The 22500-nt window shown below is 35.4% G+C and overlaps 1 protein-coding gene across 1 annotated transcript in view; it reads right to left on the reverse strand.

Annotated features, from left to right (window-relative positions):
- The window catches only part of LOC135216596 (uncharacterized), a 987502-nt gene that overhangs the window by 254786 nt on the left and 710216 nt on the right, over positions 1–22500 (reverse strand). Inside the window, 2 exon segments of the mRNA XM_064251975.1 lie at positions 1237–1422; positions 17361–17526. Of these exon segments, the coding sequence (XP_064108045.1) occupies positions 1237–1422; positions 17361–17526 (352 nt within the window).

The raw sequence follows: 22500 nt of genomic DNA on the forward strand, positions 1-22500 counted from the left end.
CTTTATCACAAGTGCCACTCAGCAATAAACACAAATGCTCGCCTTCTAATAACATGCAAAATCTGATAAGTAGCAAAGTCATCATTGTATAAACTAAAGTTGAACACTCAAGATAACCCATATCCAACAGAAACTCCAAATAATTTGTAGCCTTAAATATCATGCACGTAGATTTTAAACTACTGTCCATGGAATCTGGTTGTTTCCCTGCACCTGCTCCCTTTAACATGTGGAAAAAAGTTTTCCTGTTCTTCGCTTTTATATGTATACACACACACACACACCACACACAACACACACATATATATATATATATATATATATATATGTATATATATATATATATATATATGTGTATATATATATATATATATATATATATATATATATATATATATTATAACAAAATACAACAGGAACAATTTTTTCCACATGTTAAAAGGAGCAGGTGCAGGAAAACAAGCAGATTCCATGAACAGTAGTTTAATCCTATGTTTCGTGACCCTTAATCCCATTATCAGGGACATCTATAAATTAAATTATCAGACATTAGCATGCTATCAAACCATTAAGAAAACACATGAACTAAGAAAGCACACGAAAACATATACACTAAATTATACTTAAAACAAACAAATTTATACAAACGGAATTTAAATCATATAAAATGATTTAAGCACTAGATAAAATCACACACATAAAAACGTTTGTACTAAATCACACAAATTACACATAAAAGAATGGAATTTTAAAACTGCAAAATAAAACTGAAAGGGAATAATAATAATAATAATAATAATAATAATTAATAATAATAATAATAATAATAATAATAATAATAATAATAATAATAATAATAATAATAACAGGCACACTTGCGGGACAAACACTAACCTTTCAAAGCAAGAGCAAAGCAGAACACTAAAAAATCACATAAACCTACAGACCAGAGAACCGAAAATATAAATGATGAAACTAGGCAATAAACAGTAGAATAGACGTAATTTGGTGATTAAGAGGAGGAATTTTTAATCTAAAATCTAGGCTCTCCAAGTATAAGCAATTCTGATGTTCCTTTTGATTGGCCTCTAATTTTGAAATAATCGTACTTAATAACATTATATAATTAATTCAACTGTAAAACAGAAACACTGTGATTGAAAATGGGCAAAATAACCTTATAATTTATCTAAAAAATTTCCCTTCATTTACATGCTCATCAAACAAGCTTCCCACCTGGAACTCTTCTTGAGCAGACGTATCCACCAAACATATCGCAGTGATGGGCAGCCAAAGAGAGTGGAGGTAGGTGGGATTGGCGCGAGCGATTGGGTGCCACTGTCGACATCTCCTGAAGGCTTAGGCAAAGGGTCTCCTTGGAGGCAAAGGGCATCTGAAGGCCTTCCACTCGCCCGCTGACTTCTGCAACGCAGGTGGTTCATGTTTGTACTTTCCATAAATTATTTCAGTAGTTCTGTTTTTAGTAACCATTTGATTTAAAAACACAATAGATTTTTGGTTAATTCAACAGAATTTCTAACTTTTACTAAAATCAGTTACTAGTTTAGGCCATGAAATACATATACATACACATATACATATACATACATACATATATATATGTATATGTATGTATGTATATATTTCATAGCCTAAACTAGTAATTTTTTTGCTTTCAGACCTTAGATATAACTTCCAGTTCCCAGTCACCAGACTTTGTTTCTTCATTCTATACTCTGCAAGGCAGTTTAGTTAGTATAGAAGGTCTCATTTTAATAGCAACTAAAACCATCTATATAGTGATTCCAACAATATCGGTGTTTTCTTTCTTACAAGTTTTTTAAATATCCATTGCATCACAAAAGCTGTGAATTCATTCAGAAACTATACTATATATATATATATATATATATATATATATATATATATATATATATATATATATATATATAAAATAAAACACAAACACACTTTATATATATATATATATATATATATATATATATATATACACAGTGGAACCTCAGTTTTCGTACATTTCAGTTTTCGTTGCCTTTTTTGTCCGAAAATTTGTCTGGGTTATTGTACGGTTCCTTGGTTTTTGTACACTCGGAAACGCTCCATCTGGGGCCCAGTGAATGACCGGGCCCTGTATGAGGCATCCAAACATAGCATCCCGTTTTCTCCTGTAACCCATTCTGCTTTTGTTTGTCACTAAACAAGCATCTCCGCTCATGTAGTCCACTTCTTCGCACATGTTTCTTATGTTTTGTGCAATATTTTGCCATAAACTCATTGGAAAGTATCGCAAATGGGCCCAAGAATGCAGCAAGTGCCATCCCTTCGATACAAAAGGCCAAGAATACAATTGAATTTAAGAAAGAACTTGTAGCGAAGTATAAAAGTGGGGCACATGTTTCTGATCTTGCTAGGATGTACAGCAAGTCAGTGTCCACAATTTCATCTATCCTGGCAAAGAAAGACAAAATCAAGGCAGCTGATGTTGCGAAATGGGTCATGTCGTTATTTAAGCAGAGATCGTAACTAGTGGAAGATGTTGAAAAGCTGTTGTTGGTGTGAATCAACGAAAAACAGATAATGGGGGATAGTGTCTGAAGTGATCATTTGCAGGAAAGCAAGGATGCTGCATGCCGATTTAACCCTAGAATGGTTACCCTCTGTTTTGCTAATGTAGAAAGTTTACGCGGGAGAATTTTACCCAAATTAAAAAAAAAAATACTTATGAAAGCACACAATGAAAATACAACTCTTCACCTTTCATTTATGCTATTTTAAATTAAAAAACCCTGATAAAAAAGCAACGAAAAAGTGAATATTTTCAAAAAAGCTTCATAATCAATTAACAAAAAAAATATTAGTTTCTCAAGTTCATCATCTGTAATTATGATAATTGTAATGTATATTATCAATATATAGTATTATATATATATAATATCTATATTATATATATATTGTGTAATATTACATGTATATATATATAATTAATATATAATTATATATACATATATATAAGTATATATCATATATATATATATAGACATATATATATAATATAGATATATATATATATATATATAGTAATATATATATATATCTCATATATATATATATATATATATATACTATACTATATAAAATACTATATATATATATATATATATACATATATATATATTTGTTTGCGCATAAGGTCACGAATATATATCCCAATATATCTATCTATATTAATATATTCTATATCATATACATATATATATTCTATATATATATTATATGTATTATATATATATATTTATATATATCTATTATTATATGATATCTATATATACTATATATATAATATATCTATATATATATATATATATATATATATATCTATATATACTATATATATATCTATATATATATATATATATATATATATATATATATATATATATATATATACATATATATATATTTGTTTTGCCATAGCTCACTTATATTCAATATATCTTCTCTGAAAACAGCTGAAAAAAAATTTTTGAATAAGGATTCACAAATTATAACAAATACGAAACAACACATAAATGGTAACTGTGGGAGAAATTCTCCTGAAATGGGCCATGGAGCGAAAACTAATGGAGACAGCTGGACCACACACCCACCCTTAATCAAGTCAAGCTGAAAACTGAAGCTACTGGCCGTGTCAAGCCGGAGCTACGTTGCCAAGTGTATGAGTTACATAACCATCTCGAGAAAACGAGGAGAATTCCACCTTAGCAACAAGTGCTTCTTTTAGTGATTTCAAGGCCAGCAGAGGCTGGTTTGAAAAATTTAGAAAGCATACAGGCATCCATTCATGGGGAGGCTGCAAGCTCAGATAAACATACCGCCAAAGAGTATCTTGAGGCTGAAGGATTCCTCCCACAACAGGTCTTCAATTGCGATGAGACAGGCCTGTTCTGGAAGAAAATGCCAAGACAGGCCTACATCACTCAGGAGGAAAATTCATTGCCAGGGCACAAGTCAATGAAAGAGTCTAACTCTCTTGTTCTGTGGAAATGCCTGTGGGGATTTCAAATTGAAACCCCTACTGGTGTATTGCTCTGAAACTCACCGAGCGTTCAAGAAGAACAATGTGATAAAGAATAAATTGCCTATGATGTGGAAGGTCAATAAAAAAGCATTGTGACGAGACAAATTTTTGTTGAATGGGTCAGTGAAGTGTTTGGCCCGAGTGTGAAAAAATATCTGCAAGAAATTTGATTGCCTCTCAAGTGCCTCCTGGTAATGGACAATGCTCCTGCGCATCCTCCTGGCTTGGAAGACCAGCAGTTAGACAAATTCAAATTCATCACTGTGAAGTTCTTGCCCGTCTAATACCACTCGTCTCATCCAGCCCATGGACCAGCAAATCATCTCAAACTTCAAGAAACTCTATACCAAGGCACTATTCCAATGGTGCTTTGAAGTGACCTCAGACACTGCATTGATTGTAAGAGAGTTCTGGAAGGAACTGCTTGGGGAAAATTGTGGCCAGTGTTACCTTGAGAAGGATTTCAAGGGGTTTGAGGCTAACCCCAACAACCCTACGCCTGTTGTGGAGTCAACTGTGTCTCTGGGGAGGTCCATGGGCTTGGATGTGAGTGGCGAGGACGTGGAAGTGCTGGTGGATGCCCATAGGGAAGAGCTGACCACTGAGGAGCTGCAAGACCTTCAGCAGGAACAGTAACAGACAGTAGATGAGGAATCTGAGGAAGAGGAGGAAGAGAGAGGGGATACTGTGCCTTCTTCAGTGATCAAAGAAATGTTTGTGAAGTGGAGTGATTTGCAAATTTTGTTGAGACACATCACCCGAACAAAGACGTTATAATCCATGTCTCTAACATGTTTAATGCAATGGTTTGTATAATTTTAGGCAAATTTTAAAGAGACGTCAGAAACAAATGTCTCTGGACAGTTCTGTTATTCAGCAGGGGTCCAGTGACTCTCAAGCTGGTCCTAGTGCCAGTAAAAAACAAAGTGGGGAAATAAACTCAGACAGTGCTACTAAAAAACATAGAGAAGTATCCCCAGAAAAGTTCATGAGGGGATTACCCTTCCAAACAGTAACATCTCCTCCTCCCTCTCCCCTCCTCTCCATCTGCCATAAAGGATAGAGTGATGTTAAATGTTCATTATTCATTTACATTTATTTCTCATTATTTTTTGTAAGTAAAACTGTGTTTATTCTATGTAAAAAGTATATTTTGTTAAAATTTTGGGTGTGTCTGGAATGCATTAATTCTATTTACAGTATTCCTTATGGGAATTACTGTTTTGGGTTTTGTACAGTTTTGGATATTGTAGGAGGTTCTGGAATGGATTACGTATGAAAACCGAGGTACTGCTGTATATATATATATATATATATATATATATATATATATATATATATATATATATATATGCACAGGCAGTCCCTGGCTTACAACAGGGGTTCCATTCTTGAGATGAGTCTTAAGTAAAAAATTTTTATAAGCCGAAAAATCGTCAAAAATCCTAAGAAAACTACTTTTAATGCATTGGGTGTATATTAACAACTATGTTAACTGGAAATTATATCTAAGATACCTAAAAAACAGTGACCAGACAGAAACAGGCATGGCACTTATGTCAGTTATAATAAAAATATTTAGCATGTTCATGCCATATAGGGTAAAGAAAGAAATTTACAAAAACTTTGACATGGCCATACTAGTTTTAGAAAAAACACGATCTGGAAAGATCAAACATTTGTGATGAGAAATATCTTACAGGGGTGTATGGAATTTGGAAATCCCCTTCTGACAACTTTTGCTGATTATGAGAAAGCATTTGAGTGTCTACAGATAAACTTTATGGAAAGTCTTTAGCCACTATAGCATTCCTGTTGTATATGTAGTTAACTGAAATTATCCATGAACAAATTATCTGGAAAATTTACATTGATAGGGTTTTGTCAACGAATTCGCAGCAAATTGTGGGATGCAACGTTTGAATGGTATTTCACCTTTTATTATGAAAAATGTGGCTTAAGATGTACGAGAAGGTATCCATCAGATTAATGATAAAAGTTTGGCAAATTTTAATATGTATATGATGCTTAATAAAATGAATCTGATATCTACAAAGATGGGACTCAGTAAATCTAAAAAAAGAGAAGCAAGGAAAACAGTACTATGCAGGCAGTCCCTAGGTTACGGCATGGGTTCCATTCCTGGCAGGGTGCTGTAAGCCGAAAACTGCCTTAACCTGATTCATTATAATTATGATGTCAATAAATAGCACTTACAGTGCTGTAAAACAGTTAACAGTGCTGTAAGTGCACTTAGAGCGCTGAAAAATTGTGGTTAACAATGCTATGTGGCAAGCACCCTAAGTCCAGAACGACGTAAGCCGAACCTGATGTAACCCGGGGACTGCTGTTTGGAAAGTGATGAAAAATACATAAGTTTGGTAAACAAATAATGAAGTTGAATTTTTCAAAGGTTTATGAATAACGATATCCAGTAAAGGTTCTCTTGAGTTGGAACTTAGAAAAATGAAATAATATATATATATATATATATATATATATATATATATATATATATATATATATATGTATATATATATATAACTATATATAATATATATATATAATATAATATATATATAGTATACTATAGATATATATATATATAGCTATGTTTAACCGAACTGGAATTTTTTAGTCGATAAGAGATTTGTCGGCTCACGGGTGCGAGACATCGACACCAACAAATCCAAGACGACAGTGAAGCTTTAACCCACCTCGCCACTGCAAGAGGCTATTCGTTTATGCCGCCTCCCACCTACAAATACCTGTCGCCTTCAGGTATTCGTAGTTTGAGACTGCAGCAACCCCCCTCGACCTCAATATCGTTGTAGCGCTTTTTTCCGCAAGTAGCCATTATATGTCATATCACATTACCGTGATATATATGCATACATCGAGCTACAAATGTCCTTTAATATCTAATTCACTCTACCTTGGAATTAATATATTTTCATATATGTTTAACCGAAGGGGAATTTTTTAGTCAATAAGAGACTAATTCTGAGGTGGAACGAATTAAGATGTTAAAGGACATTTGTAGCTCGATGTATGAATATGAATCACGGTAATGTGATATGACTTATATAATGGCTAAGTGCGGACAAAAGCCCTACAACGCTACCGAGGTCGAGGAGGGTTGATGCAGTCTCCAAAACTACGAATACCTGAAACCGACAGGTATTTGTAGGTGGGAGGCGGCATAAACTTATAGCCTTCTGCGGTGGCGGGGTGGGTTAAAGCTTCACTGTCGTCCTGGATTTGTAGGTGTCGATGAATCGTGCCCGTGAGCCGACAAATCTCTTATCGACTAAAGAACTCCCCTTCAGTTAAACATATATGAAAATATATTAATTCCGAGGTAGAGCAAATTAGATATTAAAGGACATTTGTAGCTCGATGTATGTATATGAATCACGGTAATGTGAAATGACTTTTATATATATATATATATATATATATATTATATATATATATATAAAAGTCATTTCACATTACCGTGATTCATATACATACATCGAGCTAGCTACAAATGTCCTTTAATATCTAATTTGCTCTACCTCGGAATTAATATTTTTTCATATATGTTTAACTGAAGGGGAGTTCATTAGTCGATAAGAGATTGCTTGATTTATTTATTTATTTTTATTTATTTATTTATTTTCATTTACTTTTATTTAATTTTATATATATATATATAATATATATATATATATATATATATATATATATGCACACACAGACACATATATAAATATATATATATATATATATATATATATATATATATATATATATATATATATATATATATATCAAACAACATTGGGGCACAGTACGATTTGGAAGCTGTATATGAAAGTAAAAATATTGGTATAAATTCTAGTATGATCTAATACAGTGACAATAAAATTTTATCTAAAATATTTTATCAATTTGAGAATAAACTTTTACATAAAATTACAAGTCTGATGGCAGGAAAGAATTTTGATTCACAAAAACCTAAAAATCACAAAAACCTATAAATCTTTTAATTTTTTTGCGAATGACCGATTTGAGATGTAACGGATATCTACATCCGCATCCGTGCATTATCCACATTTTTTTTTTTTATAAATCCGCATTGACAATTTCTTAAAATCTGCATCCACATCTGCAATAGCATTGCAAGCAACATCCGCATCCAGTGTGAGAATGCAGACATAAGGATATCACCCCCTGATCAGTGTTCAATAGTTCATACTCATACATCGTAGCTAAAAGTAGATTTTTGTTTTTTGATAAAAAATGGCTTTGAGTTTGGTTACCCTTATCATGCAATGAGCTTGAAATAACCTTGTGCCAAGACAACTAAAATGTTCCTGAATCGTTATTACTGTTTGCACGTTCATATTAAAGTATATACACACATATATGAGTATTACTTATGATTTACTTTAAATTAGTACGTCAAATATTATGTAGTAACATAATTTTGAATGATTTGGTTGAAAATTCTTTACCAACTAAATATATCTAAATTACTTAGATATACAAGTATTAGCCAGCATCCGCATCGGTGAATTACTTAGATATACAAGTATCCGTCAGCATCCGCATCGGTGAGGGTATGGTAATAAAATATCTGCATCTGCAAATTTAAAAGATTGATACCTGCATCCACATCCTCAAATCCTATTTTCAGACATCTGATACAGCTCTAATCTAAATACTTCAATAAATGATCTAATTGTAAAGCAATTCTTGGTGAGGCATGAGTGAAACAACATTCTCTGCTAGTGATTGATATCTAGAAGCAGAAAACCTAACAAGTTGAAAAGACCAAGAATTAAAATATGGGATCTAAGGGAAAAACTGTGTGAGCAACAGAAAATGCATACATGTAACAGAAGACATCAATTAAGAATAAATTTGAGAGAGGAAGGAGCTAATTGACTAGAGAATATTTGGAATTGTATGAAAACACCATGTGTGAATGGTGCAGAGGGTTGACAAGTGGCTATAGGGTACTAAAGGGAGCAAAAAGTGGTGGTTATAATGGAGATGTGCATGATTCTGTTAGGCGGAAGTCTAGGACTTTCAAGGATTGGAAAGTGAGACATGTGGACGATCCGAGGAACAACACAGAAAAGAGGAAATAGAAACTAATGCCTGACTCACACATTGGCAATTCAAGACTGCACACGTCGTAATGGCCGAAAATTTGCTCATTACAATACCATTATGACGCAATTACAGCCGCCCACGATGTCCAAGAATCGTAACTGCATGGCCGTTTGGCGACGTGCACCAAGTGATGACAATGAGCAACACCCAATCCCGAAGAGTGTGCCGCATGGGTTGCAACGTGGCAACACTGCCTCGCATACGTCGCCGAACATAAAAGGCAGCAGCCCACACAAGAGGTCACCGGTCTTTCACAAGCGACCTCACCGTGACCTCTGCTGCTTTCCTCGCTGTGCCCTTTGTTGGCTTGTATAACTCGGCCAGGATGCTATGTACTCTTGCAGATAAGGAAGACGATGATGAAGATTGTGTCCTACAAGAACTCCCCTCTTCAGGATACTCCTTCCTCCTCTGCAAAAGCCATCCAGCGCCAGGGCTCTTTGCCCTCTGCTTCTGCTTCTTCTGCTGGCTGTGACCCCCATCAGCAGGTCCATCATCAAATCGCCAAAGAAAGCAAAGTCTTGGTTTTTATGCTTCTTGCACTTTCGTTCCTCCAGGCACCTTGGGATTCTTAACTGCAACATGGCATCGTGAAGATCCAAAAGGCATTTTACTATTTCAGGGTAATGTTGGTCTCAGGTATTAGGTGTAGCTAATTCATCTCCTTGTAGGCGTCGAGGGAAAGGCATTCGATATAATTGAAGGTTTATAATTAATGCCGACGTTCCACAACTACATTGTTGCATCTTCAAGGCTGAAATACAGCGAGTTGATTCTTAATAATTAATCATAAAAACACTTATAATAATATATAACTAAATTCACTACAGTAATCTCTTATTTAAAATGTTAACTCATTTTAAAATATATATATATATATATATATATATATATATATATATATATATATATATATATACATGGGGGAAGAACCCCCAGTATTCATAAGGTAAACGTGGACACGAAACGGAAGGCAGACCCCATTACTCCATTACACACACAACCTATCTCTCTATGGGCGTATATGCGTAAGTCACCTGGTTACACCTGGGGCAAGTATACTTGTAAACAATGTTGGATGTAAACAACGGACTAACTTTGTCCTTGAGCTTGAAGAAGGACCCGATGGTGCAAGGATTTTTTCTTCGCCCTACTTTTTATTCTGAAACTTCGCCTTAGAGGATTCCACCACTTTCCACGAATTAATCAGGACCGAGTATGGCTCCCAGTTTCTTACCAGCTGTCGACATTTGGAAAAGCGTACAAGAAAAAAAACAATAATATATATATATATATATATATATATATATATATATATATATATATATATATTATATATATATATAAACGAGGTTGGATTTAGATTTTTTGGAATATTGTCAACTCAATAACGTGGTTCCAAAATTTGTTAAGTTCAAACTGTATAAGGAGTCCCTGTACCATTCATTAGTGTTGGATTTCTGCCTCCCCAATTATAAACCGAAATACCAACAATTTTTCCTCCCATTAGTGTTACTATAACATAGGATTAAAGACCTTCCTTTTTGTTTTAACACTGACAACTTACGATCGCAAATTTCATCATTAGCCCATAGCACCTTTAATAGTTTACGAACTAAATGGACCTCTTTCTTCAAGAAAGATGACCTTGCCATCTTAAAGAACTTAGCCAATGAGGAAGATATCATCATTACAAGACCAGATAAAGGTAAGGGCACGGTTGTTCTCGACAAATGAGTATATCAATAAAATGGAAAGCGTATTAAACGACCGAACGAAATTCGAAAAAGTAGGTTCTCCAGACCTTTATAATATCATCAAAACAGAGGGTAAGATAAACAGATTTTTAAGGACATTAAAACAGAACAAAGTTATAGACGAAAACACCTACCAAAACTTCTTTGTCACAGGTTCGTCATATGGAGTGATGAATGGTTTGCCCAAAGTGCCCAAGGCAGGGACTCTAATGCGGCCCATTCTCTCTTCTACGAATACAGCAAATTATAGAATAGCCAAATACCTTGTTCCAATATTAGAACCGTAAGCAGAAATTCTTACTCAATAAAACACTCTGCTAGTTTCAAAGATGAGATCATTAAAGAGGATTCTGACTTATTCATGGTTAACCTGGATGTGGAATCTCTATTCACAAACGTCCCAGTGGGAAAGACCATCGAGATAATTTTAAATAAGATGTTTTCTAGTGAGGATGTTTTATTTCATAATTTAACAGGACGTTGTTTAAGAAATTTTTATAATTGGCCGTGCTGGACACGGCCTTTATTTTAAATAACACTGTATATAGACAGGTGGAGGGGATGGCAATTAATTCCCCTTTAGGTCAGGTGTTCGCCAATATCTTTTATGAGTTCTCTGGAAGAACAGGCGCTGGATAGTAGCCCTCTTTCTTTCCACCCCTTGTTTTATAAACGTTACGTCGATGACACGTTTGCTCTTTTCATGCGTGATTTTAATGCCGACTCCTTTTTAGACTATGTTGACACCCAACACCCGAACATCAAATTCACCCTGGAGAAGGAATCTAATAATAAATTACCGTTCCTGGATGTTATTGTCTCTAGAAATGAACAAGGGTTTTTATACAGGGATTTATAGAAAAGATACTTTTACAGGTTTGGGTACGAATTTCTATAGCTTCTGTCATATTAATTTTAAATTAAACTCCATTTCTACTCTCCTCCACAGGGGCTTTACACACTCGTCCAGTTGGATGACCTTTCACGAAGAGGTCGTAACCTAAGCTAACTACTTTAGTAATAACTGTTTTCCTCAAAGGGTGTTCTTCAGAGCCTTAAACAAGTTCTTAGATAAGAAAATGGAAACGCCCACTGCTATCCATACTGTGCCGAAAATGAAAATGTTTGCAATGTTCCCTTCCTTATGTGATGACTATTTTAGGAAAAAGTGTCTAAATTTACTTCGGAGAGAATTGCCTGCCTAAAATCTGAAATTGATTCCCAAAAATCCTTGCACCATCGGGTCCTTCTTCAAGCTCAAGGACAAAGTTAGTCCGTTGTTTACATCCAACGTTGTTTACAATTATACTTGGCCCAGGTGTAACCAGGGGACTTACGTTGGATGTACCAAACGACTGCTAAGGGTACGCATAGACGCCCATAGAGAAGTTAGTTTTAGAACGGGAAGCAGAATGCCCGACCCAGAACAATCCAATATAAGGAATCATTCCAAATTATGCAAAACATACATAGATAACAAAGATTTTCAGATGATAGGACAAACGCAGAAATACAATGACCTAACAACCTTAGAGTCCATATTGATAAAATTAACTGTCCCATTATTAAACACCCAAACATCATCTACATAATTTGTCTTGTCGTTGCCTTACTGTACGTGTGTGCCTTGTTTATTATTATTGTAATTTTGTTTAAACAGTTTCCTTTTAACTCCTGTATAGGTAGGTCCTTTTCGTGTCAATGGTGTTTTTTTATATATATATATATTTTAAAATGAGTTAACATTTTAAATAAGAGATTATTGTAGTGATTTTAGTTATATATTATTATAAGTGTTTTTATTATTAATTATTAAGAATCAACTCGCTGTATTTCAGCCTTGAAGATGCAACAATGTAGTTGTGAAACGTCGGCATTAACAATAAACCTTCAATTATATCGAATGTCTTTCCCTCGACGCCTAAAAGTATGATGTCGAGAGCTGCAGCTCCAATTTTTTTTAGTAGTAATTCATCTCCTCCATGTTCTTGCTCTGTCTGCAACTGCAACAAGATGATCAGTGACGAGTTCACCTGGAATTTTATATGTAATGACGACATCCATGTTCACGAAAGTTACGATGCTGTTGTGCATGTCGCCATGTGACATAACTACAAAGCAATTGAAATGCCATGCATCGCCATGGCTTTACGCAATTCACAATCCTGTCGCAACCACCAAATGTGGGGATGGCCTAATTCATCTGCAATATATGCATATGACTATGTACGCATGTAATCTCATCTTGATGTGCACAATGTTGTCGCTTTGGTTAACTGCGTATGATGGACTGGTGTCGTACCCGGCTGGCATATTTTTTCTTTCTTTTCCACGACTGATGGCTATATTCGCCAAAACCAGCCATTACGACGTGCACAGTCTTGACCCGCCAATGTGTCAGTCGGGCATAAGACATTTGCATAGGAGTGATGACAAAAAAAAATTGCCATATTATTATAAACATTTCTATGAAAGCAGAACATCTAACAAAGGATTTGGAGGTGGGGATGGTAAAGAGGATGGTGATCGAGATATACGGTATAAAGTATAGAAGGTGCAAATTGAAATGTTTTAGGGACTTAGTATAAATGAGGAAGAATGGATACTAGAACTGTTGAGGGTAATATGAGAAGAAGCATTGCTAAATGACTGGGAAGAAAATCTGATGTTAACTGTACTTAAACAGAAGGGAGATTTTATGAAATGTGATAATCCCAGAGAAATCAAATTAACAGAAAATTTGCTGAAGGTTTTAGAAAGAACGCAAAATAAGAGATTATGAGCAATTGTGAAGACTGGTGAACGTCAGGAGATGCTGCCTTTATACTGAAGCGACTGGAAGGTAATGTGAATGTGAAACAATACTGCGCATTTATAGACCTAGAGAAGGCAAGTTGTAGTATACCAAAGGAGGTATTGTTTTGATGTTTAAGACAGAATAAAGTGGCAGGAAAGTTAGTTGCATTAGCTGACATGTGTAAAAAGACAAGGAATACAGTAATAAGAGCCTGTGGTAAAACAGCAATGTTTGAACTTTAGAGTTGGTTTACATCAAGGATTGGCACTTACCCATTTCTGTTTGTGCAAGTTATGGATGTATTGAGTAATGGGATAAAGAATATAACTCTATGGTAATTGATTTCTGCAGATGATCTGGTGATTAAGCTCAAACTGAAGAATGCAAAAGGTAACAGGGTGGCAGAAATCTCTTGAACAGGGATGATATGAGAATATACATGGGTAAAACTGAGTTTATGGTGTCCAGCATGGAGGAAGGGGATAGGTTATCAATACTCGACAGAAGTGGTCTAGACTTAAAAGCCAGTAGAAAATATTAAATACAGAACTTAAATCTACTTTAAGCCAAGAGGGAGAGTATCAAATTGAAATTGAGGTTGGAAGTTGGATACAAGCAGCCTGGTAGTAATGGAGAGAGCTGGCAGAGAATGCCATATAAACTGAAATTGAAGATCTATTGTACTGTAATCCGACCAGTGGTGATGTACGTTTAGAAACATGGACTTTAAGAAGGAAGAATCAACAGAAGTTGGAGCGAACAGAAAAGCGAATGGTAAGGTGGATTTTGGGGTTATTTCTTTGCATTAAAGGCTGGAAAAAGAAGAAATTAGGAGAGGTGTCAGGGTGGTCAACATCACTGATATGATAAAGAGAATCGAGACTGAAATGGTAAGGGCATTTGGTGTAAGTTAAGTGGAAAGGAGTGAGGAGGGCAAAGTATTGGATGGCATGATCAAGTAAAGAAGGACTTGGAGAATGGTTTAATGAAAGATGTTTTCGACAAAATTAGTTAGGAAAATAAGGGCAAAGTATTGAAAGGCATGATCAAGTAAAGGAGGACTTGGAGAATGGTTTAATGAAAGATGTTTTCGACAAAATTAGTTAGGAAAGACCACCAGGGTAACCGACCCTTTAAAGAGTTTAGGAAAAATCTTATTTATGCTAAAAAGTAAATTCTGTTCTTAAACGCAACCATCACCAATAATTAAAATTACTTTTGTAAATACCGATTAAAAACTTAAAGAATATATTGCCAAAGACCAACAATAAAAAGATTTCAGCCAACAAAGATAAAATTTTGTCGCAAATTTCAAAATTAACTTGAAAGAACAAATCAAATGCATTTGAGTCAATTTATTCTATAAACCTCACAAACTTACTAATATATTAATTCAAGAAAAACTTTTTGTAATATCAGGTATATTCATTAGGTAACCACATAAATTCTACGGAGTGCTAACGCCAAATAGAATGTATTATTTTTTTATTTAGAAAAGAGAGAAAAAATGAAATTTACATATGGTAATCACAGACTTTTAAAGGATTAGATACAGTTATAAGTTATACACTTCTGTCTGCTGAAAAAATCAAAATAGAAAGAAGGTCAGTTGCAGTTTCTCTAAGCAGAACTGAACATCCAAACTGATTCCTCTTTAGTTACTTCAAGCTACGACTACTGCTAAATTATTTTTTTATAATAAAAATAAGTTCGTTCCTCTCACAATAGGATAAACTGTTTCACAATTCCACAGGTTCAGACAAAAGTAATATAAACCCACTTCATTGCGAATGACTGTCATTCTTGTGCTATTTTTCTCTTGTTAAACGAAATTCCTTTCTTCCAACCTTTCACTATTTGTGCGAAATAATGCATTTCCCAAAACAATGGCTCTCCTGGGAAAAATAGCCAGGGACGACAGACGTAAGCTAACAGGAAATACTTACTGTCATCGCCGCTTTATTTCAACATTATTACATCTCCAATTTGGGGTTATATCGTGCAATAAACTCAGAATAGTGGCAGTTACGCTGTGCTGTGTTTGTTTCATACACATCTCTAGTGAACACATTTTAGTAGGCTGAAAACGGGAGTACACACAACTATATAAATATATAGATATATATAGTATATATATATATATATATATATATATATATATATATATCTATATATGTGGTGACGACATCCATGTTCACGAAAGTTACGATGCTGTTGTGAATATCGCCATGTGAAATATATATATATATATATATATATATGTGTGTGTGTGTGTGTGTGTGTGTGTAGGGAGTTTTTGTATCGACTTCTCTTTTATGAAAGTCAAGTGTGGATGATGAATGCATATATAAAAGGAAAAAAGTTGAAGCTGTTGAGATAAACTATTTGCAAAACATTGGCTTAGTAAGAAAAACTCACAGATAAGAAATACAGAAACGATAAAGTGGCAAACAGGTTAGTATTGGTGGAAAGATGAATGATAATATTTTGAGGCAATCTGGTCATTGCGAAAGAGTGGCTGAGAGGTTGGTAAAAGGATATGTAGATGTGATGTTAAAGAGGATTGGGAAGGAAGTACTCAAGTATTCAAGAGATGGAAGTCGTGCGAGACAGTGGTGACGGCCGCAGTTATGCAGGGGGATTAGACGTACTGCTCATGTATTTTCCGAGGAGGAGTATGAAGAGGCTAATGTTGTTGAAGTTTTACTGCAAAGGACGTTATTCTACAATTCCTCTGTTAAAGTAGGAACTTGACAATAACCGTTGCGTTGGTTTTACAGGAGCTATCCCTGTTAGGGGATACAGCTCAATGTTTTTATATATTTACCAGAGGCAAAATATGACCAGAATCAACAATACATTCATCTTCTAACTACTAAACCACAAATCCAACCGATCGACAAGACAAGTATGCTGACATCCATAAAGTACATGTAATAATTTTTCCATCATAAATCATCGCTGCCATTACTGTTGTCTAACTACATAAAATACCCCAGCACTAAGCAGAACATCATTGACTTAGGTGCGAGTGTTTGCTTGTGCTCAAATCTTCACACCCAGGGTCATCAAATATGCAGCTACTCTAAAACAATCTGGCTTCGAAAATTTTTGCGTGTTAGCATGATTGATATCTTGAGAATGTATGATCAGAATCTGTTGAAACCTGGCAGCTGTATTCACTGGATGGCCATCGCAAGACTAACTTTTGAAAGAAATGACCTCAGAGCTGAAGTTGAATCATTGGCAGCAACTCTGACTCTGAGCAGAGATCTCATGAAAGTTACTCGTTTTAAGGTTGCCTTCTGATTACATCGGCCCAGTTCGCAGATATAATCATGAGGAGATTTTAGCACGATTAACTTTTGGGAGACATCTGCTCAAAACCGAAGATTTGGCACCAACTTCGTCAGCATGTATATATATAATCCTCATCATCATAACTGAAAAATCTATCCGGAAGGGAACGTGAAAATAATTTAAATCTCGTACTATTTCCAACATCCGAAGATGATGACTGATGTACATAACTTTGACTTACTTGTGGTATTGAGAAAGGTCCCGTCCTGCCACTGCCATTTATAGGTATGCGGTTGTAAGGTGGCGCCCAGCCAGTAAAGGGCACCAGATGCATAATCCGGAAGCGACTTGAGCCCAGCTCCTATCCACCGGACGACTTCATCCGACCCCACACGGGCCAACTCACCCTGGTGATGCAAAATGAACAAACAAATGTGTATCAGCACCTATATGCATTAATATATGGATGGCTGATGAAGGTGAAACTAAAATTTAAAGTATCTTCATAAGTTTAATAAGGCTACGACTCTGGCTTAGTTATTATTTAGGTGGATGTTTAAAATAACTTAATGCTTCAACCGCGTTTCTATGTACAATTTACACAGTAACAAGAAAAAAATTCGCTAACCATATGTAATGCCATGCATTGTTTGAATGCCAAAAGTAATAATTAATTTTGGCATAATGACTTTAATTACTAGAACACCCAGTAAACATGATTCTGGCAAATGTTTCAGGAAATGTTCATGTGACTTTTCCGCAGAAAAAATGTCTCGCGTCCACAGTTTGATAAGATTTGAAATTTACTGATCAACAGCAATTATTTTGACGAAGGATAATAAACCTAACTATTTTCTAAAATAAAATTTCAGAACTCTGCATGGTACAGCCGTTTCACTTGTTACCAGATAGATTCGCAAAAAAAAAAAAAAAAAAAAAAAAAAAAAAAAAAAAAAAAAAAAAAAGACACCAATTAAAATAGTGAAGAAATTTGTGGAATCCAATAAAAAGTTTCGTTGCTCACTCCAGCAATAACTGGTCATGATTAATCATTGAATCTGATTCTAGCTATTTTTGTCAATAAACACAAGTATTCCTGCATTACGAAGGTCATTCTCAATCGAGGTGCAAAATTATAACCCGTTACCTTCATTCATTTCGAAGTTGTATATGCTTAACTGATATTCCTTGTTTTATGAAACAAAATCGAAGCTCGTGAAAGCTGTTGAATTATAACCATTTAGAACTGCCAACATTCAGCTATAGCATTGGGAATGAATGCTCGAGAAAAATTATTACTTTCCATTTACTCGATAAATAGTGCAATCTTTAGAGAGTCATGTTAATATTTGACGCAAGTATTCAGTAGGTGTCATGAAAGCCTGTGCGGTTGTAACTGGAACGCTCAAAATAAGAAAGCAACAGCCACCCTCAAAAAATAATCTCTACTTGACAATGCCTTCGAGTAATTTTTGGGCAGCTTGTTAATACTGTTTACGAAGTTTTCTCTCCTGCCGCAGCTCTTCTCAGGAGCAGCTACCAGCACCCGGTCTCTCCCTCCTTTGTCATTGAAGGGATGCTCTTTCTAAGCGCCAGGACCTTATCGTCAGGGGGTCCCTTTCATATCCTTATCCGCCCATTTCCAATGCAGCCTGATGCAGACAGCATGCGTTGGCTTCGGTTCCAACCAGATTATTTAAATGTTGAGCTTAAGAACACTTCCTAATATGCAATGCCCTACTGACACTCCGTCAGTTTATCTGAAGAAGATACGTGTCGTACGCTGTCGGATGAGAATTACGCAAAAAGAAAAAAAATTGTGTAAAGGATTTGAATATCTTACAAATTTGGTCCATCTCTGTAACTACGCCTGCAGAGAGAGAGAGAGAGAGAGAGAGAGAGAGAGAGAGAGAGAGAATGATGATGATGAAGCAGATATAGGGGCAAACAAATAAATGGAATTGGAAATAAAGGGCCAATGATATCCTTCCTCCATCGACAACGCTATTATAAAGTCAAGAGATAATCCCAATCATCCTAAATCACAATTAAACTTGTCTTCCTCTCCCCATATCTGACTCGAACAAACTTGGGCACTGCTCTCTCTCTCTCTCTCTCTCTCTCTCTCTCTCTCTCTCTCTCTCTCTCTCTCTCTCTCTCTCAATATCTGAACCCAAAGACGCCAAGAAGATATTTGCTATTCTTCACACGTCGCATATTGGCAGAAGGGGATTTTCATGGAACATTAATTCCCTTCTGCGTCTTCGAGCAAAGAAAGAATATCCCACAACATCAAAACACTTTTGTATCAAGAGATAAAACCCCATTCACACTTTCATGAGTTTCCAGTCTTCAGACTTAACGATTTCTCTCTCTCTCTCTCTCTCTCTCTCTCTCTCTCTCTCTCTCTCGTAGTGACAAATGTCTCAATCAGCTGAACAACAATCACACCAATATAGAATTTAAGTGACAATTTAAAGGAAAAATGAGAATGAAGAGACATGGAGACAAGGTATCACTGACTTAAGTCAAAGTTGGACTGTGTACTACTGGTATGATGACGATGTCATCACATTAAAGTAACGATAAATTCCTTACAGATGAAATTTAAAGGCTTTCATTCAAAGCAAATCTGTAAAGTGGTAATATTCCTAACCCTGACAGAATGAAGGCTATTTTCCATGGAACCATGGCTATCTTCTATAGATTCAGAGACTGACTACTGTTATGGCAGCGAAGTCCAAACAAAATGCAGGCTGTAAGAAGCCACAGACCGGCACAATTTACACAGTTTTCGATAGTAATACCCTAATTAGCTTCTCCAGAAGATAGTCTGAATAAGGATAACCTTCCGAGCTATGAAAGCACATCTGAGAGGTTCGTACTTTGCGATACATTCAATGAAGGTATATTCAATTGTAGTTACCTATTGTTCTTGAGGATAATGATAAAACAGAGCTTTTTAACGAAAGTCATAATTTTTTACAAGTTGAACTTGACGATCATGACATATGCATAATTAAGCATTCTGCCACACCAGGAGCCCATCCAAATAACTGAGAAATCATCCTAACGACATTTTTGTCTAGAAGTGAGAACTAAGCTAACAAGAATAGTGGCCTATTATTTTATTTTAAAAAGTGGCCTATTATTCTATTTAAAAAATTACATTTAAAGCGGGAATAAGAACAGCGCGTATCACATGTACAATACTGACGGGCTGATCATTTGTTTCATTTCAATTAATGCCGATATCTGAACATTAATGAAGAAATCACCTAGTTGGCCGTTGCACCAAATTTGAAACAATAAAACAATAAAAAACAATTACTGGTTTTCCCTCCTTACCACATGAATCAACATATTCCTTTCAGGCCTCACCCTTTGTCCCAAAATGCCTCAGCCATAAGTTTTGTTAGTGTCACTTGGTAGCCTCTTAACAAGATAGTGAGCCCCAATAAACCTGAGTATAAAGTTCTCCCTCCCCCTCCCCACCCCTTTTATCACCCATCAAAACTTTAAATGGAAAAGCGTCACTGGGAAATGAAAACATCATGTTCTTGTGGGGCAACACCGTCCAGAATGAAAACTGATGAGGCATCCTTCATGTATGTTCACATGGAATGGAGGGGTTCGTGAATAAATGTAAGTCGAGACCCAAATGTTTGACACATTTTCATCTGCACAAAATATCGTAACCTCTTCTCAATAAATAAAAACCTTCCTCCTCTCTCTATATTTCTCTCTACAGACAGTACTCTCTTGTAGCAAAGCCCCTGTGCCAATATACACTCAACCCTTGCATGAAAATTCAACCTAGTTCTTCTCTAATAAAACTTGGTTACATGAATCATATGTTTTCCCGAACATAATAATCAGGAATACATTAATTTCCAAATATTATTCCTGATAGTGCAAGGAAGAAAGAACTGTTTAATGAATACTGAACAACCACAAGAAAAAGAAACTTTTACTTCGTCATCATACGATAAGGGAAACTTACTTTTGCAACACTTTTTATCGTAAAAAATAAATAAATAAAACGTGATGATAGCCTTGGCTTTAGAGTGCAACGAGGCCAAGAAAGAATATCATCCGAAAGGGAGAGGGACACTTCGATACCGAAACCTTCCATCTAATGGAACACCGTATCAAAGCTTACGTAGGTGCTTTCTACACGAAGTACTTCGACAATTTTACCTCAATGTCCCTAAATTTCACGGTATTTTTATCTAAATGTTTAAAATAACGATTAATATACTAGAATGTTCACTACTTATACTAAGATAAAATTAGAGGTTGGTATTTGACATATGACGCACCTTTGCATAGACTCCTTTGTTAGCAGATCCCGGAATTGTAAACATGGCGCACACCTCGCTAACCCGCTGACTGAAAATGGAGGGGTAACACCAGGGACCTACCATCTTTAACTGGAGAAATATATAGAACAAGAGAGAGAGAGAGAGAGAGAGAGAGAGGAAATATTTATTGCAATGTAATCAATGAAATAATCGCAAACTGCAATTATTTCGTTGTAGCTATTTTCTCCTTTGTGCGCGTGATATATATATATATATATATATTATATATATATATATATATATATATATATATATATATATATATATATATATATATATATATATATATATATATATATATGTGTGTGTGTGTGTGTGTGTGTGTGTGTGTGTGTGTGCGTGCGTGCAGCGCAAAGTACACACAACGAAATAATCGCAATTTAGACTTATCCTTTGAGCCTGCGCTTTTACAGTTTATGAAGGATTACATTGCAATGGATATTCTCTCTCTCTCTCTCTCTCTCTCTCTCGTCTCTCTCTCTCTCTCTCTCTCTGGCTTGTTCTTTGTATTTCTCAAGTTAAAGATGGTGGGTAACTGGTACTAACCCTCCATTTTTAGTCAGCGTTATGGAGATGTGCGCCATGTTTACAATTCCGGGATCTGCTGACAGAGGAGTCTGCAAAATGCGTCATGTCATATACCAGCCTCGAAGTTCATGTTAGTATAAGCAGTGAACATTTTCTAGTGTATTAACCCTTAAACGCCTATTGGACGTATTTTACGTCGAAATAAATTGTCTGTCGGGTGCCGACTGGACGTAATTTACGTCGACATAGAAAAGTTTTTTTTTTTAAATTCGCGGAAAAATACTTATAGGCCTACCAGCCGAAAACTTTTGAATCACGCGACTTGGGGGATGCTGGGAGTTCACGGATCAAGGTGTTGTTTTGTTTACAATCGTTACGCAGGCGCGCAAGCGCGAATTTCTTTCTTATCGCACTAAAAAGTATCAGTGACACATCTCAGAAATTATTTTGTCACTTTGACATAATTTTTGCACCACTTTTAATTAGCCG

The sequence above is a fragment of the Macrobrachium nipponense genome, chromosome 6, assembly GCF_015104395.2.
Source record: "Macrobrachium nipponense isolate FS-2020 chromosome 6, ASM1510439v2, whole genome shotgun sequence".
In the NCBI taxonomy this organism is placed as follows: Eukaryota; Metazoa; Arthropoda; class Malacostraca; order Decapoda; family Palaemonidae; genus Macrobrachium; species Macrobrachium nipponense.